The sequence below is a fragment of the Miscanthus floridulus genome, chromosome 1, assembly GCF_019320115.1.
Source record: "Miscanthus floridulus cultivar M001 chromosome 1, ASM1932011v1, whole genome shotgun sequence".
NCBI classification, from domain to species: Eukaryota; Viridiplantae; Streptophyta; class Magnoliopsida; order Poales; family Poaceae; genus Miscanthus; species Miscanthus floridulus.
Window position 1 is genome coordinate 30,989,296 of NC_089580.1, and position 19,430 is coordinate 31,008,725.

General features: G+C 50.5%; 1 protein-coding gene across 1 annotated transcript; it reads left to right on the plus strand.

Annotated features, from left to right (window-relative positions):
- The first annotated feature begins 737 nt into the window (after positions 1-737).
- Positions 738-2,116, plus strand: LOC136477502 (zinc finger protein 1-like). Its single transcript, XM_066475688.1, has one exon. The coding sequence runs from the start codon at positions 910-912 to the stop codon at positions 1,756-1,758; it is 849 nt and encodes a 282-aa protein (XP_066331785.1). The 5' UTR covers positions 738-909; the 3' UTR covers positions 1,759-2,116.
- Positions 2,117-19,430: the final 17,314 nt, after the last annotated feature.

The window sequence follows — 19,430 nt, forward strand, 5'->3', positions numbered from 1 at the left end:
GCTTATTAATCCTATCCAGGTTCGTCAGCCCATTCGATCTGGCCACGTTCGGCGGCGAAATGAACGACCGGTGCCTTACCGGGGCGGATCAGGCCGGGTACGCGTGGATCCGTCGAGATACATGCATCCGCAACCAACGAGCGACGACCGCATCTCACATCCACAGCGACGCAGCCGCCCCGCGGCCCAGGTCAGTCTTCCCACACTTCTCTTCTTCCACATACACGCTCTCCTACTACCAGTCGCCGTTCTCGTTTCACCATGCTTCTGCTTATCAGTCATAATACAGCGTTTTTCTCTCACGATAAAATACACGCGAAACTCTCCTACCATACCACACTCGCACTACCAGTCGTCGTTCTCGTTCCACCACCGGCTCAGCTCAGCGAAGGCAAGTTGCGGTCCCCGGCTTCCCCCTCGCATCCTCCGTTGCGTTCGTCCTCCCTCTCTCCCCGTGTCTTCGCCTCCACGTTGACCACGACTTTTTCGTTGCAGTTGCAGCCCTTGCCTGCCTCCTCCACTCCACCACCCACCCGAGTGAGACTCAACCCAACCCGTCCCTAGCCGCCACTCCACCGGCTTCCCACCCACTGCCGGCGCGCCCCCACCGGCCCCGGCGCCCCACCTGTCACTGTGCCGCGTGCGTGCCCACGCCGCGACCACCTCACTTCCCCCACCTACGACGCAACTTCCCACGCCCCATCACACCCGCCACCACTTTAAAACCTCCTCCTCACACCCTCACTCCCCTCACTCACACACCACACCACAGCGAGAGCAAGGCGCCCAAGCAACCACCACCACTCCACAGCCAGCCAGCCAGCCACCGCCAGAACAAGTCGCAGCCAAGAACTCATCTCCACGTCTCCCAGCGAAACCTAAGCTTGAGCTTGCCGTGCCAAGTCTTCCATGGAGCTGCTCCACGCCGTCATCCCGGAGAAGCAGAGCGAGGAGGAGGCGGTCGCGCTGATGGCGCCCGCGGCGGCGACGACGACCACGACCACGAGCAGCAGCGCCACCGCCATGAGCGGCGACGAGGGCGGCCACGTGCCCCAGGGGTGGGCCAAGAAGAAGCGCTCGCGCCGCCAGCGCTCGGAGGAGGAGAACCTCGCGCTGTGCCTCCTCATGCTCTCCCGCGGTGGCAACCACCGCGTCCAGGCGCCGCCGCCAGTCCCGTCCGCGGCGCCGGTCGCCGCGGAGTTCAAGTGCTCCGTCTGCGGCAAGTCCTTCAGCTCCTACCAGGCGCTGGGGGGCCACAAGACCAGCCACCGGGTCAAGCTGCCGACCCCTCCTCCTGCTGCTGCTGTCGTCCCGGCAGCAGTGCCCCTCGTGGAGGTGGAGGCCCCCGCACCGCTCACCGTCGTCCCGCCCCCGCCAGTCGAGGTCGTCGTCCGTGAGCCCGCCACGTCATCCACCGCCGCGTCCTCCGACGGGGCGGCGGCGTCGAGCAGAGTCCACAGGTGCTCCATCTGCCACAAGGAGTTCCCGACCGGCCAGGCGCTCGGCGGGCACAAGAGGAAGCACTACGACGGAGGCGTCGGCAGCAGCGCCGCGTCCACCGCCGCGGCGGCCGCTGAGACGTCCGAGGTGGGGAGCTCCGGGAACGGGAGCTCCGCCGCCCGCGCGTTCGACCTGAACCTCCCGGCCGTGCCGGAGTTCGTGTTCCGGTGCGGCAAGGCCGGCAAGATGTGGGAGGAGGACGAGGAGGTGCAGAGCCCGCTCGCCTTCAAGAAGCCCCGCCTCCTCATGACCGCGTGAGCCGCTGCGCGGGTCTCATCCGATCCGTCCAAGATTTTGGTCTAGAGCTGCTGCCAAGTTCAGTGGTGGAACACTATTCGTTCGTTCATTCGTATGGTGCCAGTACTATTGTTTGATTTGTTGCTGCTCTTCTTGTACAGTACACAGAGAGAGCTAGTTGTGAGAGATGCATAGTCATCGTACACATACTACACATATATAGGTCGATCTTCCTATTCCTGGAAGAGTATACTTGTATCCTTAGCTGTCAGTATACTGCAGTTCATACATACTTCATTCTCATTAAGAGATGATTTGATGATGTAGTGCTTTGTAACATATGCTTATTATAAATGGATTGGGGATTAATATGGAATCAGATACTCTCTCGTACGCAGCACTTTGTGTTCATGCCTATGCCTCGGTAGTAGCTTGGTCGATCGATGCTCTTTCGCTTGCCAGCTCAAACCATCGCCTTTGCTTGCTTTAATGGGAAGAAACGGAGCAGTCTGCTTCGCCTCTCAGAAGCAACGTCCTCTTACCTTTTTTTTCGCAGAGTTCTCGGTCGCTAGCTTGGCCACTCATCGTCCTCGCGTACTCAGTGACGTCCATCCCGGCTGGGCTGGCGATAACTTAATCCGGTTCCATCCACGAGCTTCCACCACTTGCTCTGCTGGTTGCGGAGCAGCGACGCCCTGCGCCTGCGGTGCGGCCGCCGCAAGTAGGAACAACAAACCTGGGGCCGTTGCGGCTTCGGGAACGCCGACGGACGGCGCCCACTAGCGGGTGGAACGGCCGCCGACAGCGACGTCGCCCCGCCCGTCCCGCCCGCCCGCCGGTGTTGATAAGTGCATGCCGACTCGCGCCCAGATCGCTTTCGACGCAACAGTTCCCAGCGGCCGGCCGGGGGGCCGCCCGCCCGCATTTGGTGGAACGGAAGCGATGCGGAAAATCTAGGCGCGTCTCGCCCCCCCCCCCCCCCCCCCCCCCCTGCCGTACGTACGTACGTGCCACCATGATGCTTCCCGCCCACTTCCACGCCGAACCGACCCGCTGGCGCTGGCGCTGGCTGCCTGGCTGCGTCGTGAGTGACGCGCACGACGTGGTGGTGCCGACGTGCGCCGGTGCGTGCGCGTCCCCGCGGCTCGGTCGCGTATGGGCATGGGCGGGCGTTGAAGAAGCGTGCCCTGGCGTCGACGACGGGGGGGCGGGCGTTCGGCAAGCTTCACGTGGCGTCCTCGCGTCCTGCGGAGCGATTTCGCTGAATATGTCGTGGGCGACCCGCGACGGTGGTGCTGCACACGTCTTTGGAAGAGTTGGGCAGCCAGCTCGGTACGTTTCTGGATGCAGGATATGTTCGCACCGGTAGTTTCGTCCCGGGCTTGCTTTGTGTCATCTTCCGTTCTTTTGTTTTGGGTCCACGCCAGACGCCACGGTGACGTACGCCATGTTTCATTGCAGATTAGGTAAGTTCGCTATGCGATGGGACGGGTTCATGCCATTTGGAGCACGAGTGGTGGTGCTACCGCTCTTGTACTCCTATCTCTCTTCTCCTAATAAACCGCTTGTTCAGTTGGACTTAAAAAAAACACTGTTTATGCTGAAAACACTGTTTATGCTAGTTTATTGTGAGAGAAAAACACTGTTCTGATCGGAAAAACAAGCCAAACAAGCGAGCTTGTTGCTCAGCCGAACCAGCTGAAAGTCAGCAGAAGCCGGCCAAACATGGCAAGCCCAAAAACAGGAGAATTCCGATCCACCTTCCAACTGATGATGATCTCACGAGTCACGAGCTTTACGAGTCGTGTGGAATGGCTCAGCTGCATGTGCTGGGCTAAACAAGGCCCTACATTAGCTTGCGATCAGGTCAACAGGCCAGGAATAGCTGACGGGCCAGCCTGATTCCGATGCACAATTGTCGCTTCAGCGGCCCGTCTTACTCCAAGGCCTTTCCCGCGCGCTGACGACCTGGGCTCCATTATCTCTTCTCACTGCTCGCCTCTTTCCGTTGTATGGGCTTTTTGCCTTTTTCCAGTGAATTTCCTGGCTCTTGTGACCCATACGTTCCTTCTATTCCTTAGGCTAATATATCTATGGACTTTGTTTTGGGATTACTAAAGACTAAGAAATGGAGGGATAGTATTTTTATGGTGGTTAGTCATTTTTCTAAGATGGCACATTTTATTCCTCGATATAAAAGTGACGACAGTTCATATTGCTGACCTGTTTTTTTAAGAAATCTTTCGCTTGCATGGTATGCATTCTACCATTGTTTCAAATCGCGATGCAAAAATCTTGAGTCACTTTGGGCACACTTTGTGGAATAAATTGGGGACAAAGCTGTTGTTTTCTACAACTTGTTATCCCCAACTGAGATAGTGAATCGAACATTGTCCACCATGTTGAGAGCAATTTTGAAGCGTAATTTGAAGATGTGGGAAGAGTGTTTACCCCACGTGGAGTTTTTATATAACAGGGCGAAAACTCCACCACCAAGGTAAGTCCCTTTCAGATAGTGTATGAATTTAACCTCCGTGCTCCTATTAATCTTTTGCCTTTATCTACTACTGAAAGAACACATCACAATGCTAAAGAGTGTGCTGAGTTTATTCTTTGCAGCGGGAATCTGAGAAGTATTTTTTTTATGAATGTTAGATGAAAGAAGCAAAAAAATTATGGAATTCAATATAGCTAATGCTGGTAAATTTTATTTTAATGATATATATACTCCTCTATTCCAAATTATAAGTCATTCTAACTTTCTCGGAGAGTCAAACCATTTCAAGTTTGACCAAAATTATAGAGAGAATTACAAAGATTTGGTATACTATAAAAATATAATTAATGAAAAATCTAACGATACTTATTTGGTATCACAAATGTTATTATTTTATTATATAAAATTTGGTCAAACTTAAGATGCTTTGACTCTCTAAAAAATTAGAATAACTTGTAATCTGGGACAGAGGGAGTAAGAGCTAATGATTTACTGATCCATAGAAGGTCTTTATATTCGTTATTAAAAAAGCCTGCATGTGAACGTAACATCCGAATGGACCTAAAAGGCGTTACTGTTATCAGAAATGGATTCTTGTAGCGACTGAATAATGCCGTACAGGATCTGAGGCAGTATGTGATCTTTACGGGATCTTCTCGGACGTTGTTGAGACAGAAGGTCTGAAGATGCCACATGTCCCTATGCTGCAAATACTGTTGCAGAAAGATGGTATGGTCAGTAGAGTGTTCGTTGGATCTATTCGGCCTGTTCGCTGGTCAGTTTGTGGGCTGGTTTGGACTAGCTGTTGCTGGTTTGTTGTGAGAGAAAAATATTGTTGGCTGACTGGTTTGAACTGGCTGAAACAACAATATCGGTTGGCAGAAGAGGTTGCCACGTACAGACCGGTTGATAACAGCGGCGCACCGGAGTGAGGAGGCCGGAGGCAGGGAAGCGCACAGGGCACAGCGCAGGACTCGGGACCAGCGACTAGTGATTGGAGCGAACAGTGTCCAACTGCTCACAGCCACAGAAGCGGCGACCGCCGACCGGGACAAGTGGCGCCTATATGGGCGAGTGGCAGAGGAAAGGAGGACGAAGAAAGCGCTCACATCGTCCTTGTCCTTGTTGCGACTGCCACGGACGTTCCCGAAGTTGTACGAGGATGTGCTTGCTACGACTACGAGTCATCTCCAGTTTAGAGTGCCAAACCTCAATTTGCACATCTCGATTTTCTTTTCCAAAATCTAAAACGTGTTCTAGGCTTCTACTCGTATCAGTTTAGGTCCTATTTTGATGCAAAGTATTTTTAAAGTATTAAAGAAATAATATAGTTTTACAAAATACTCAACCTACGTTGATGGTGGAGTTAAGGCAACTAGTCTCTTTAGTATCATTTTGTATTAATATAGAAATAGTGATTTTGCTAAAAAAAAAGCTCCAACAGTTTCTTTAATTAAATCTCTATAAATGTTATCATTCTCTATTTATGATTTCTCGCTAGCCAAACATAGAGAACAGAGTTGGCTCTCTGGATATAGAAAAGTCGTTGGCTTGTGAAAAAGTATAGAGAACAATTTTTATTCAAGTGGCTCTCGAAATGAGGATTTGAAGGCTAAGTTTAATAAAAACCATTGGAGATGCTCTTATACTATATCGGGTTCTATCTAATGGACTGTTGCCACCAAATTCAATTGCCTTAGTTTCAAATAAATCGTTTTGGTTTTTCTAGATTCATAATTTTTCCTATGTATGTTGAGTTCTTAACATACACACACATGCGGCATTGTAAAAACTGCGTTTTACAATTTGGAACAACGTAAAAGCATCAGAAACAATAGAATATGTGACAGAACCGCATAATCTAATGCCTTCCAGGAGTGCTCGTCTTCCATTAGACACTAAGCACTCAGGGGAGAACACTAAATAACTCGGTTCCGTCGGACACACCCCAGGGGAGAACCCGAAAATCCACATTTTTTGCCATCAGGATCACAAATGAGAGAATAAAGCTTACATCATTCTTAACCATTTCTTACATCACTTTGCATGTAACATCATAGTACAATATTTATCATTTATGTCGACAAAAGATGATCGGCAGTCCACCGAGGGGTATCCCATGATGATAGATTTGTCGTAGAGGTGAGCGAGATGGTAATACAAGCACCAAGACACAAGATTTAGATAAGTTCGGCCGTCGGTATGGCGTAATACCTACATCATGTGTTCTGATGTATTGCATTGAGATGTATAGATCGTTGTGTAGATATATGTATCTTCTCCGCTAGGGGACCCCTGCCTCTCCTTATATACTCTGGAGGGGCAGGGTTACAAGGAAAGTAGCCTATTTGGTACTATACAATATCTTGCGGTGCACGCCGAGCAGCGCCGTGCACGCCTTGATCTTGTGGGCTGGGCCACCTCTGATGGTGCAGCCCATGTCTTGTCTTGTGGATACCGGGGGCTATACCCCCACAACTAGTCCCCAAGCCTGACAGTAGGTGACGTAGTCACGTAGTGCTAGGGTCAGAAAGTAGAAGACCAGCCGAGCAGGCAACCAGTCCCCGGGCATAGCCTCGAGATGAGAACAAGCACATTCACCGCAAGGTGAAGTGTGCCCACTTAGTTCCCGAGCCTGCTGGAAGATGAAGAATGAATCTTGAAGCAGGGTCAAAGAAAAAGAAGTCTAAAAGCTTGCCGACATCGTCTGACATGCGCGTATCAAGACCCCAAACGTGCTGCCCAAGATCAGCACCATGATCTGAACAATATGGAGCAACTTGATAGCACACCGATGAGACGTAGCAAGATCCGAGCAGCAAGGGAGTCCCCGACGTAGCTGGCGCTGTCCGAGCACCGAAGAGCGAGGAGTCCCCGGCGTCGCTGGCGATGACCAAGCACCGAAGAGCGAGGAGTTCCCAGCGTCGCTGGCAATGTCCGAGCACCGAGGAGTCCCCGACATCGCTGACGATGATCGAGCGCCGAGGAGCGAGGAGTCCCCAGCGTCGCTGGCGATGACCAAGCACCGAGGAGCGAGGAGTCCTCGGTGTCGCTGGCGATGTCCAAGCACATAGGAGCAAGGAGTTCCCGGCGTCGCTGGCGATGTCCGAGCACCGAGGAGCGAGGAGTCCCCGATGTCGCTGGCGATGACCGAGCACCGAGGAGCGAGGAGTCCTCGGTGTCGCTGGCCATGTCCGAGAACCGAGGAGTCCCCGGCATAGCTGGCGAGGTCCGAACACTGGCGTAGCTAGCGTGTCCGTGCAGTGAAGTGTGCCCACTTAGTCCTCGAGCACGAAGAATCTGAACACCGAGGAGTCCTCGGCGTAGCTGGCAATGAAGCACGAGCACCGAGGAGCTCCCAGCGTAGCTGGCGATGTTTGAGCACCGATGAGTCCCCGGCGTAGCTGGCGAGATCCAAGCACCGGCGTAGCTAGCGACGTCCGTGTGGTGTAGTGTGCCCAGTAGTCCTCGAGGACGAAGAATCCAAGCGCCGAGGAGTCCTCGGCGTCGCTGGCGATGAAGCACGAGCACCGAGGAGCCCCCAATGTAGCGGGTGAGGTCCGAGCACCGAGGAGTTCTCGGCATAGCTGGCGACGTCCGAGGAGTCCGCGGCGTAGCTGGCGATGTCCAAGCACCGAGGAGCACCGGCGTAGTTGGCGACGTCCGTGCGGTGAAGTGTGCCCACTTAGTCCTCGAGCATGAAGAATTCAAGCACCGAGGAGTCCCTGGCGTAGCTGGCGATGAAGCACGAGCAACGAACAGTCTGGTCAACTAGTTGGCGGTGAAGTGAGTATTGAGTAGAAGCAACTGATGAACAATCCGATCAACTGGTCGGCGACGAAGTCCATGAACCTAGCGGTTCGACCAGTTGATCCGTGGAGAAGTCCGAGCACCAGGTGGTCCAATCACCTGGACGATGATCCTGCAATATAAACATGTAGAACGGGTAGTACATGATGTAAAAATATATGAGCTCCGGAGAAAAATCAGCAATGGTGATGAAATAGCGTAAGTAGCTCGGCAATTAGTGGGTGTGAAGATGCGTTTAATATAAACCGCCCGAACAGTTAGTGTGTAGCTGAGTCTCCAGCCCTAGCTAGCCTGTTAACCATAACGCAGAGCGCGGAGCTCATGCACGTGTGAAAGGACCTAGGTTGTCGCCTAGAGGGGGTGAATAGGCGTTTCTGAAAAATCAACACCTTTAAAAGCGGAAACGATTAGTAATAGGAGTTTCCAAAATGGAAACTCCAAATTAGAGTAATACAACCCCTCACAAGTTAGCCACAAAGTATATAAAAGATACTAGATAAACCTAGGGAGCCAAACAGCGGCAACCAAAGAGTTGAATCAAAATGCACTAGTCAGTTAATGTCGGAAGTCCCGACAGTTTGGGTCAGAACTTCCGACGTGTCAGAAGTCCCGATGTTTGGGTCAGAACTTCCGACATGTCAGAAGTCCCAACAGTTTGGGTCAGAACTTCCAACGCAAACTGTCAGCACTTCCGACCCCTATGGGAAATGAACTACAAGTGCTAAAAAAGAACTTTGTGATGCCGATAACTTACAAACCCACTTCCTAGTGGTAAGGTAAGGTGTTGGGTCACTCTCTTGACGTTGATAAGCCACCACTCCGTAGATCGAGTCCCAAACCCTAAGAAATAGCTAGAGAGAGGGAGACAACCAAATACAAGTAATTTCGAGCAAATCACAACAACAACAAGCACGCGGGAGACAAGAATTTATCCCGAGGTTCGGCAGCCCCACAAAGGAGCTCCTACGTCCTCGTTGTTGAGGTGACCACTTTGGTCGGAGTCTCTTCCACCTCCTTGCCTCACTCAAGGATACCACAAAGGTCACTTGAGTTTCTTCACTAGAAAACAAGGGTAATACAAACTTCCCAAGGCTCTTCCACAAGATGGAAGCTCTTGGGCGACGCCTAGCCGGCTAGGGGAAAATCCCCAAGAGTAACAAATGCAAATCAAACCGGCTTGACGAAGAAATCAAGTGCTCAAGCTTGTTCAAAGTGTTTTTCTCACTCAATCCACTCTCCAATCACTCAAACCCTTTGGGAATCGAAGTTGGAAGCAAAGGAGTGAAGAGAGGGGAGCCTAGAATGCTTGGGGGCTGTTTTGGCCGAGTGTTTGTTGTAATGAAATGAGTGGGCAACGGTTAGAATGGAGGAGACGGGTATATATACTCCAAAGCAAAATCTAACCGTTCAGATCTACGTCGGGAGTTCCGACGCAGATCTCGGGACTTCCGACGTATGAAGAAAACACTGTTCACGCGAGGTCAAAAGTCCACGGGTGCAAGTCAGTGTCGGAACTCCTGGCAAACGTCGGGACTTCCGACGGTCGGAACTTCCGACGTTCGTCGGGACTTCCGACGTGCACAGTTGAACAAACAGTCAGCACCACTGATGCCGGGACTCCCGGCCTGGGTCAAGTCAGTGTCGGAACTCCCGACAAATGTTGGGACTTCCGACGACCGGGACTTCCGACCATCGTCGGGACTTCCGACGGACACAGACAGCAGGTCAGTAGAACCATCGATGCCGGGACTTCCGGCTTGGGTTGGGACTTCCGACTGTCGGGAGTTCTGACTCACGTTGGGACTTCCGACGTCCACAGTCACCGCGCAGGCTGTGATAGACTGGGAGTCAGCACTTCCGGCAAGAGTCATGACTTCCAACTGTCGGGAGTTCCGGCTTACGTCGGGACTTCCGACACCGACAGTCACAGAAAATTATTCTATGTGCTCGTGAATTGCTAGAGTGTCTCTCTTTTGATTTTATTTTTATGCTTGAGCACTCTATCTTCCTCAGACCACCTAAACTTGCATCCCTCTTAATAGTACGGCATACCTATTAACTCAAGATCAAAAGAAAAACGAGATTAAACCTTTTGAGTTGATCTTCTTTAAAATTGATGCCGTGTCTTTCAATCTTCATCAAGTGAGGGTGCCAACATGTCAATATTGATCTTGTCACTTGAGCATAGCCATCTTGAGCATGTGACTTGATTCCATTCATCAAATATGAATAACTCCAAAATGTATCAAGTCACTTCCATCAAACATTCCAATAGTGATTTGATCCTCCACATAAACATGGCCATCATAGCTTGATTAGTACCTCAACTAAATGTAAGTACTTCCTTCTTCACCCTAGCTAGGTTCTTCGGCCGCCAAGCCGTCGCTTGCCCTTCACCCTTGCTTAGTACCTCGAAGCCTTTCCTTGCTATCTTCACCATCTCAAGCCATCAAGTCACATCTTGTGTTGAATCATCCTTTCATGTATTGTCATCTTTTTCATTTCAATTTAGCAAGCTTCAAATATGAGACCATTCCATATGTAATCCCTCATGTCTCATTAATTAACTATTATCGTGCTTGCTTTCACATAGATCATTGAAATCCCACAATAAATAAGCCTTTGCATGAATTCCATTTGCATTGTTGTCTTGTGCTTGAACTAGATTGTTTATACAACAATACATCATTTTGGCTTTTCATTAAGTATCTGTGAGATAACCTATTACCTGTCCACACTTAGCAAATGGGTTAGTTCTTTAATCACGTTGTCATTCAATCATCCAAAACCCACTAAAGGGCTAGATGCACTTTCAACGTGTAGGAGGAACAGGCATCGCTAAGGAGCTGCTACCGACCACCCATAACGCAGAGGGCAGATGCTCGTGCATGTGTAGGGAGGAGTCAGAGACATGGCCGTCTCTTGAGGCGTCCGAGCATCAACAGGACTGTTCGGGGGTTCTAAAAATCGTTTGGAGAGTAAACATAGAGAAAATAGCTCGAAGAAACATCATGGCAATTAACGAAGATTGGAGAATATTTAGAAAAATATTAAAGCGTGACTTAGCTTTAGACAGAACGACTGGTCGGTGGCATATGGCGCTATCTGGTCGGCGAGAGGATGGACATCTTCAACCTGGTTGATGAATTTGCCCCTTAGGGCATCTTGGAAGGTGGCGGCGACATTGGTGAACCCGAAAGGTAGGGCCATAACCCCTGGAGTTTCTCGAGCAGCTCCAATTGATCTGATCGATGGATGCGATCAGATTGTCGTTGTTGATCTACCTCCTCTAGTAGTGAGGAAGCGGGCGGCGAGTTGTTGATGAAGGCAACCTTGGAGGTGGTTTCGAGATCAGATCTATAGTCGCAGGGGCTGATGTAGCCAGCGATGAATCGTCGTCGTGGACCGGCATGGGTCTCCATGAGATTGATGATGAGAACGCGCTGTTGATTTGAGGTCCATCTGGCTCACCATGGATCAAGCGCACCCCCCTACCTGGCGCGCCAACTGTTGACAAAAGATGCTCGGCAGTCGACCGAGGGGTGTCCCATGATGGTACATTTATCGTAGAGGTGAGCGAGATCAGAAGCGAGATGGTAATATAAGCACCAAGACACAAGATTTAGACAGGTTCGGCCGTCGGTATGACGTAATACCTACATCATGTGTTCTGATGTATTGCATTGAGATGTATAGATCGTTGTGTAGATGTATGTATCTTGTCCGCTAGGGGACCCCTGTCTCTATATACTCTGGAGGGGTAGGGTTACAAGGAAAGTAGCCTATTTGGTACTATACAATATCTTGCGGTGCACGCCGAGCAGCGCCATGCACGCTTTGATCTTGTGGGCTAGGCCACCTCTAATGGTGCGGCCCATGTCTTGTCTTGTGGATACCGGGGGCTATACCCCCACAATTTATAATAGCGGAATATGAACATATTATCATAGTTATAAACAACTTAATTGAGCCGGACTCAGTGCGGTGCAAGGACCTCCTCCACCAAAAAGAAACCCTGACATTCAGTCTAGAAAGAGCCGGAACCTACGACAAGAGAGCAATAAGTCTTCCAAGCGCCCATACACAAGTATGTGCTCGGGATAATAAATCTGTGACTTGCCCACGATGCCTTATGCAATGACCGGTCCTTAACCAATACGGACAGGGAAAGCAGTGTAACCAAGCCATGCCCCACGTCCACGGCAACACAACCTCTTACACCCCCCATACCCAAACCATATCCCTGCCCGGTCACTATTTTCCTTTCCACCATTTATATTTTCCAAGTGATAATAATACAGTAATATATTTCATATCTCTCGCGAGTGACATGCAATCACTCGACTTCTACCGGAGTCCTATAGCATAGCATTCTACATGATCCTGTCGTACTAGTAAGACTCATAGGATAAAGATATATATGCAAGTGGGTTTCATTCAACTCCTTAAAACTTAATGCACAAATATAATTTAAACTATAGAAAAGCAGGGGTTATGCACCGGGGCTTGCCTGGGTAAGATATATATCAAAAAGTTAGTATCTGCATCGTCAGATCCTCCACCATCATCTAAATAGAAAGCCCATTGCATCATCTCCTGGAGAGAATACCATTACACCATCTTCGGATTCCCAATCATCCTTCAATTTATCCATTGAGCCATTATCATACCTATATGATATGCATTGATGCAAATGCATAGATGTAAATAATCGACGATAGCCGAAATGCTTAGAAATCGATTACGTCTCACAAGCTAACGAGATAGTTCTAACGCGCTAGTCTATGTATCCATGTTGTCGAATAAGGCATTACTTCCCAACCAAAGTTTTAGTTATACAAACCCAAGTTGTTTCTTTATTTCATTCTATCGATTTAATCATTATTCAAAATAGGGCATCATTATCTATCTAGTAAACTAATTATTCTTGTGCTACAAAAATTATCTTGAGCAGCTAATAATATTAGTAATTTACTGTAAAGTTTTTAGAGTCAACACTATCACCGATTTATCACAGAAATTCCTACAAGTTTATATTTTTACAATATTAAGTACCTTAAATTAATTATATAGCTCCCAAGAATATTATCACACTATGTGAACAAAATATACTTATAGGTAGATCATGATTTTAGGAGACTAACAAAATTGGTTTCATAATTTTTGGACTCCTATACCATTTTATATTGATTTTACAAGTTTATTTCCAAAACTTAATTAGAAAATGTCTATAGAACGAAAGGGCCAGCGGCTATCTATTTGGCCCAACTCGGAAATCCACGCACGCATGGCCCAGGCGCGGCGGTAGTCTAGCAGCGTGGAAGCAGGCTAGCTAGAGGCCCAAGCTAGCGCATGGCCCATGCAGACATGAATGGCCCAGGCGGCCAGCAGCAACGGCGCGGACGGCCCAACGCCAGGCAGGCCATAGCCTAGCAAACCGGCCCACGCGGTCCGGGACAACACATTTGTGAAACGACCCATGAGTTATCCTCAAATCAACCCGCAGTATAACGACACTATTCCTGTGAGTCATGCATCCTACACCTAGGACCCTGAACAAAATCTGTACTTCGATGCATACCCTTCTCACCTTCCTTCTTTTTCCTAGGAGCAGAGCACGGAGTAGAGGAGGCACGGGACAGACTCGGCTGGCCCAAATCCCAGCCACCGGCACAACCGCCGATGGGGATGACGGCGTGGGCAGCGGCGGACCCAGCCACACGCGGCCATCGACACCAAGACCCGAGGCGTGGCGGCGCTACGACAACCACACAACCACGCCGGCGAGCATGGGGAAACAGGGGAGGCGGCAGGCGCTGCCATGGCGTGCGGCGGCAGCGGCAGGTCACGGGCTAGCTGGGCACGACAATGGCGTGGCCATGACTGGACACTGCGCGCGGAGGTGCACGGACCGGGCGGAGCTCCGGGCATGGGCGGTTGCGGGCGTGGTTGCGGGGACTTGGCATGGGGCAGCGTGGGGCTAAGGGGCGCGCCCGCTCGCGCGTGGTGGCTGAGCGACAGCGGTGTAGCCAGGGCGGGTGTGCAGCGCAGGGAGGAAGAGGAGGGGGCACCGGCGAGCGGGGAGACGAAAGGAGCCGCGGCGGCTCAGGCGCGCTGCGAGGAAGACGAGGCTGGGGAATGGAGGAGCGGAAGGGCGGCGCTCCAACACGACCATGGGGCTTGCACACTTGCGAGGGGCCAAAGACGGCCTCGCAACCAAGGCAGGGACCTGCGCGAGGCAGCAAGGCGACCCGACGTGAACAACGGCGGGGTCGGCGGCTGAGGCACGGAGGAGGAGCGGGTCATTGAGGCAGCATGATGCTACGGCCAGACGGCCCTATGGTGGAGGCGCGGCAGTGGTGAGCAGTGCACACATGAGGGCGCCAAGGCGGTGGCGAGGATGCCAATGCACGGGTATGGAGGGAGCCACGGTGCTAGGAGCAACAGCGCCGTGGTGAGACATGGAGCGGCTCAATGACGGCGTGTGCCGGCAGTGTGCGGAAGAGGTGCTTGGGAGGGACCACACGGAGAAGCTACAGGCCCAGCGCGGTGGGGCTCGGGAGCGGGGAGGGCCAGCACCGGCAACGCGAGGCGCGGCACGGACGATAGCTAGGCGGCCTCAGCAGGGTGAAATGACTCAGCAGCGGGGTGCTTCGGAGCATAGCACGGAGGTGGAAATGCGCGCGACGTCGTTGAGCTACGAAGCGCTGAGGTAGCAGAAACACGGTCGCTCCGAAGTGCAGGGCGTGCGCAGCAGCGAAAAAGCGGCAGTAGCAGCTAGGCCTCAGCGGTAGAGGAAAAGTGAGGGAGAGAGAAGCAGGGACGGCGGCCCGGCGACGGTGTTCTAGGGCCTAGGGCGCCTCCTCCTCGGCATAGTGGGAAAGGAGAGGGAGGGGAAAAGCAAGATGATGCTCGGTAGGTGAGGCTCCGGTTGCTGGCCTGGAAGAAGAAAAAGGGAAGCAGAGTCAGACGGAGGCAGCCGAGGCAGGCAGAGACACTGATGGCTGCCAGAATGATGCGCCGGAGGAGGCACATACAAGCAAGGCATGCCACAGACAAGCGCGGACAGACTGAGACAAGCCGCTGTAGGCAGACACAAGCTGAGCCAGGCAAGGCAAGCAAGCTCAGAGAGCAGAGACTTTTATGACATCACAGATTGAAGTGACGGAACAAGCAGTGAAGGAGGGAAAGCTAGAAAGCAGTATACGACAGCAGCAACCCGACCAACTTTCACTAATGCAGGAGTAGCGTGGCAGCAGCAAGGACGGCACATGTTACACGCACTAAGGCACGGCGAAGGCTCATACTCGTACCAAGCCATGGAACAAAATATTAAGGCGTTATACAATTATTTTGCGCAAAACAAATCACCACAAACAACATTTTAAAATATACTTTTCGATTTTTTATCGTTGACGCGAAAAGTTGGTTTTTAAATTTTAAAATCCGAGAAAAATTGCTTCGAAAATTTTTTCCAGCCTAAATCACGGTGCTAAACAAGATCGTAACACCAGTGGTGTTACGATCAACCCCCCTTAAAAAGAATCTCGTCCCGAGATTCAAAGTAAGAACCATAAGACGGGAAACGCGATTACATTTCGTAGCTCAGGGATTACACGAAAGATTACACGACTTCGAATGCTAACCACAAGGGGATCTAGAGATACATGGTTAAGAGCAACCTGGTACAACCGAGACTTAGTCCAAAAGTCGAGATAGATGAGGGCAATGGAGAAACAACAACATAAGAATTATCCAAAACATGGCGTAGCACCAACAGATCCAAAAATAATCGACTGAGAAGTAAAACATCATGAATCCTAAGACCATCTAATCAAAGGAAACTTGAACTTCTTCAAAAACCTAATCCTTCTTCTTCTCGGATTTCACCATCACCTCAGACTGACAAACCTAGTTCCTCGAATGATGACTGGATCTTATAGCTCTACTCCGAATGTGAGAAGAATGGGGATGAAGAAGAAGAGTGAGGACCAAGGGTATCTTATAGAGGCGAATGGAGGTGGGGCACAACACATAGGAAGCGGAGAGGGCATGGAGGAGATACACAAATGGTTCATGCTATGGGGATAAGCACAGCCATGGTGCGCTTCCTATGTGAGTGGGCAGAAGATAAGGGAGAGGAGAGGAGAGGGGGTCCGCTCGACGAGGCAGGCGTGCAGGTGACCATGTTTCCAAGAGAAAAGAGAAAGGGGAAGGGGGTCTGTTATGAGGGATGAGGCATGAGAGTTGAGAGTCGACCGGTTGTTGGAAAAAGGAGAAACACACAGTGCCCAAAGACGGCGAGTGCGGCACGACACCGCGGGCACGCGAAAACAAAGTGTTAATGGATTCGGCACAGTGTAAGGTCGAGATGGCGGACTAGAGGGGGGTGAATAGTCCTTTCTAAAATTAATCATGTCGGCTAACTGAAACAAGTGCGGAATTAAAACTATCGGTCTAGCCAAGACTACACCCCTCTATTTATGTTCTCTAGCACCTTCCAAAGATACTAATTAAGCTATAAAGGTGCCAGGCTAGCTAGAGCTCACCTAACCAATTCTTGAAGCAAGGTCACACAAACCTATGCCACTAGTACTTTAAGCAATAGGGGAGCTCCTACACATGCTAGTAGGCAAAAGCACAAAGCCAACTAAGCTCACTAGCAATGCTCAATAACAAGGCAACCAAAGCCAAATTAGAGAGCGCAAATACTTAGCTACACAAACTAAGCAATGTGACTAACAAGGTTACACAAACTAAATTAGCCACGCAAGGGAGCTATTTCTATGCTACACAAGCAAGAAGGTAACTAGTGAGCTACACAAGCTAACTAATTATAAGAGCAACTACACAAGCACAATGTATATAAAAGTAATCACAAGCTTGTGTAAAGGGATTCCAAACCAACGGGGAGAACAAGGTTGACACAGTGATTTTTCTCCTGAGGTTCACGTGCTTGCCAACACGCTAGTCCCTGTTGTGTCGACTGCTCACTTGGTGGTTCGGTGGCTAATTGGCATCACCCGCCAAGCCCGCACGTCGGGCACCATAAGAACCTACCCCAAAAGTGAGGGTAGCTCAATGACACGCTCAACTAGAGTTGCTCTTCGTGGCTCCCGCAGGGCGAGTACAATGCCCCTCACAATGCTCTTCTCCGGAGCACCGCACAAGCTTCTTACGGGCTTCGACAGAGACCACCACCAAGCCATCTAGGAGGTGGCAACCTCCAAGAGTAACAAGCACCACCGGCTTGCAACTTGATCACCTAGTGCCACTCGACGCAACCTCATGATGCAATCGCACTAGAATCGCTCTCTCACACAATCAAATGATCACTATCAAGCATATGTTAGATGGAGGGCTCCCAAGCACTCTCAAGCATGGACACAAAGTCCCCTGAGGTGCTCAGCCACAGCCATGGCCGAGACCACCTTCTATTTATAGCCCCATGGGCTAAACTAGCCATTACCCCTTCACTGGGCATTTTTCGGGTTGACCGGACGCGCCGGTCATATTAACCGAACGCTGGACCTCAGCGTCCGGTCAATGGATGCTCACCATGTGTCACCTCCATTCAACCTCAGTTGGTTGATCTCAATGGTGAAGTGATGACTGGACGCAGCTACTCTAAGTGATCGGACTTAGGACCCCAGCGTACGGTCGTTTCCAGTAAGGTTCCAGTCGCGATCGGACGCGTCCGGTCGGTCACGATCGGACGTAGCATCAGCGTCCGGTCCTTCTCCAACTTCTTTGCGTCACCTACATCACCATATGTCAGCCTGACCAGATGCACTTTGCCAGCGTCCGATCACTTTTAGCGCCAGTGTCCGATCGTAGACCGACGCCTGCGCGCTCACTACTGCCACTGACCGAATGCAGGACCCCAGCGTCTGGTCACCACGTGACCAGCGTCCGGTCCACTCTGTGAGACCCTATCTTTTATGTATAGGGCGTCGGTGGCACCGTCGAACTGTCCGCACTCTACGGGTGGACACTCCAGCGGTGGAGTTATGAATCCTTACCTCTGTTCCTTCACCAAGTTGATCCACATCAACTCCAACTTCATCTCCTTTATAAATGTGCCAACACCACCAAGTGTACACCACCATGTGTATGTGTGTTAGCATTTTCACAATCATTTCCCAAAGGATTAGCCACTCAACTTGCCACGCCACTCAATCCTAGCGATGATGCAAAGTTAGATCACTCGAGTGGCACTAGATGACCGATATGCAAACAAGTTTACCCCTCTTGATAGTATGGCCATCTATCCTAAACCCGGTCATCAACTTCTCTACACACCTATGACCGGTGAAATGAAATGCCCGAGGTTATACCTTTGCCTTACGCATTTCATTCCATCTCCTTCAATGTCGATGCAACACATGCACCAACATGATCAACAATGATATGATCCACTTCATATCATCACGTGATCATATTGGTTCATCGATCTTGATTTCACTTGCTTTTCACCGTTGCCTTCGTCCATCGATGCCAAGTCTTGCTTAAGCTTCACCGCCATGCGGTCCATCACTCCAAAGCCTCCGACTTGCCCTTCACGCTTGCAACCGGTCCATCAAGTCAAGTCTTGTATTGATCTTCTCCACCTTGATCACATGACTCAATGTCATGTCTCATGTGTAATAAGCTCATTCATCATCACATGTATGAGCTTTGTAACATCTCCAAACCATTTTCATCTTCACAGCATATGTTGCTAACACACATGTACTTGTGGACTAATCATCACCTAGGGTTGTCACTCAATTACCAAAACCACATAAGGACCTTTCTCACAGACGGCGTTCCTAAGGCACGCAGCAAAGTGACCCAGCATGCGTAGCGTGGTCAACTGAACACAGAGCTTGGGACATGACATCCACTTAGACTTTTATAATTACTCCCGACTATCCACGACTAACCTTTTTCCTACTACTCTTCTTTTCCTTTTCCTTCCTTGTCCACATCCGTCTTTCATGTAGACTAAGACCATGTCTTACTTTCTTCCTCTAAAACCACCTCCTCTTATTTACCTTGAGAGAACCCTTTTACATCAACCCATTGTGGATTTCCCATTTGAACACCTGAACATTTCCAAGGAGAACATTTTAAAACAAAATGGTGCGGCAGTGTAGGTATAGGTACTTGGTCAACAACCTCGATACCAGCGCGTGCCGAGCAGCGTCACCATGTGGCAGCTGTTCCACAGGGAGCCCTCGGTGTCGTCGCGGCACCATAAGCTATTAACCACGCAACTACTACCAACTTACACGCCATGAAGGCAGTGGGGTCATAGACCGTAGAATAAGGGGAGTATTGCAAGGAAAGATTCAAACAACAAGGTTTTCCTTCACAACAAGGGACAAGGAATTCAAATCCAACG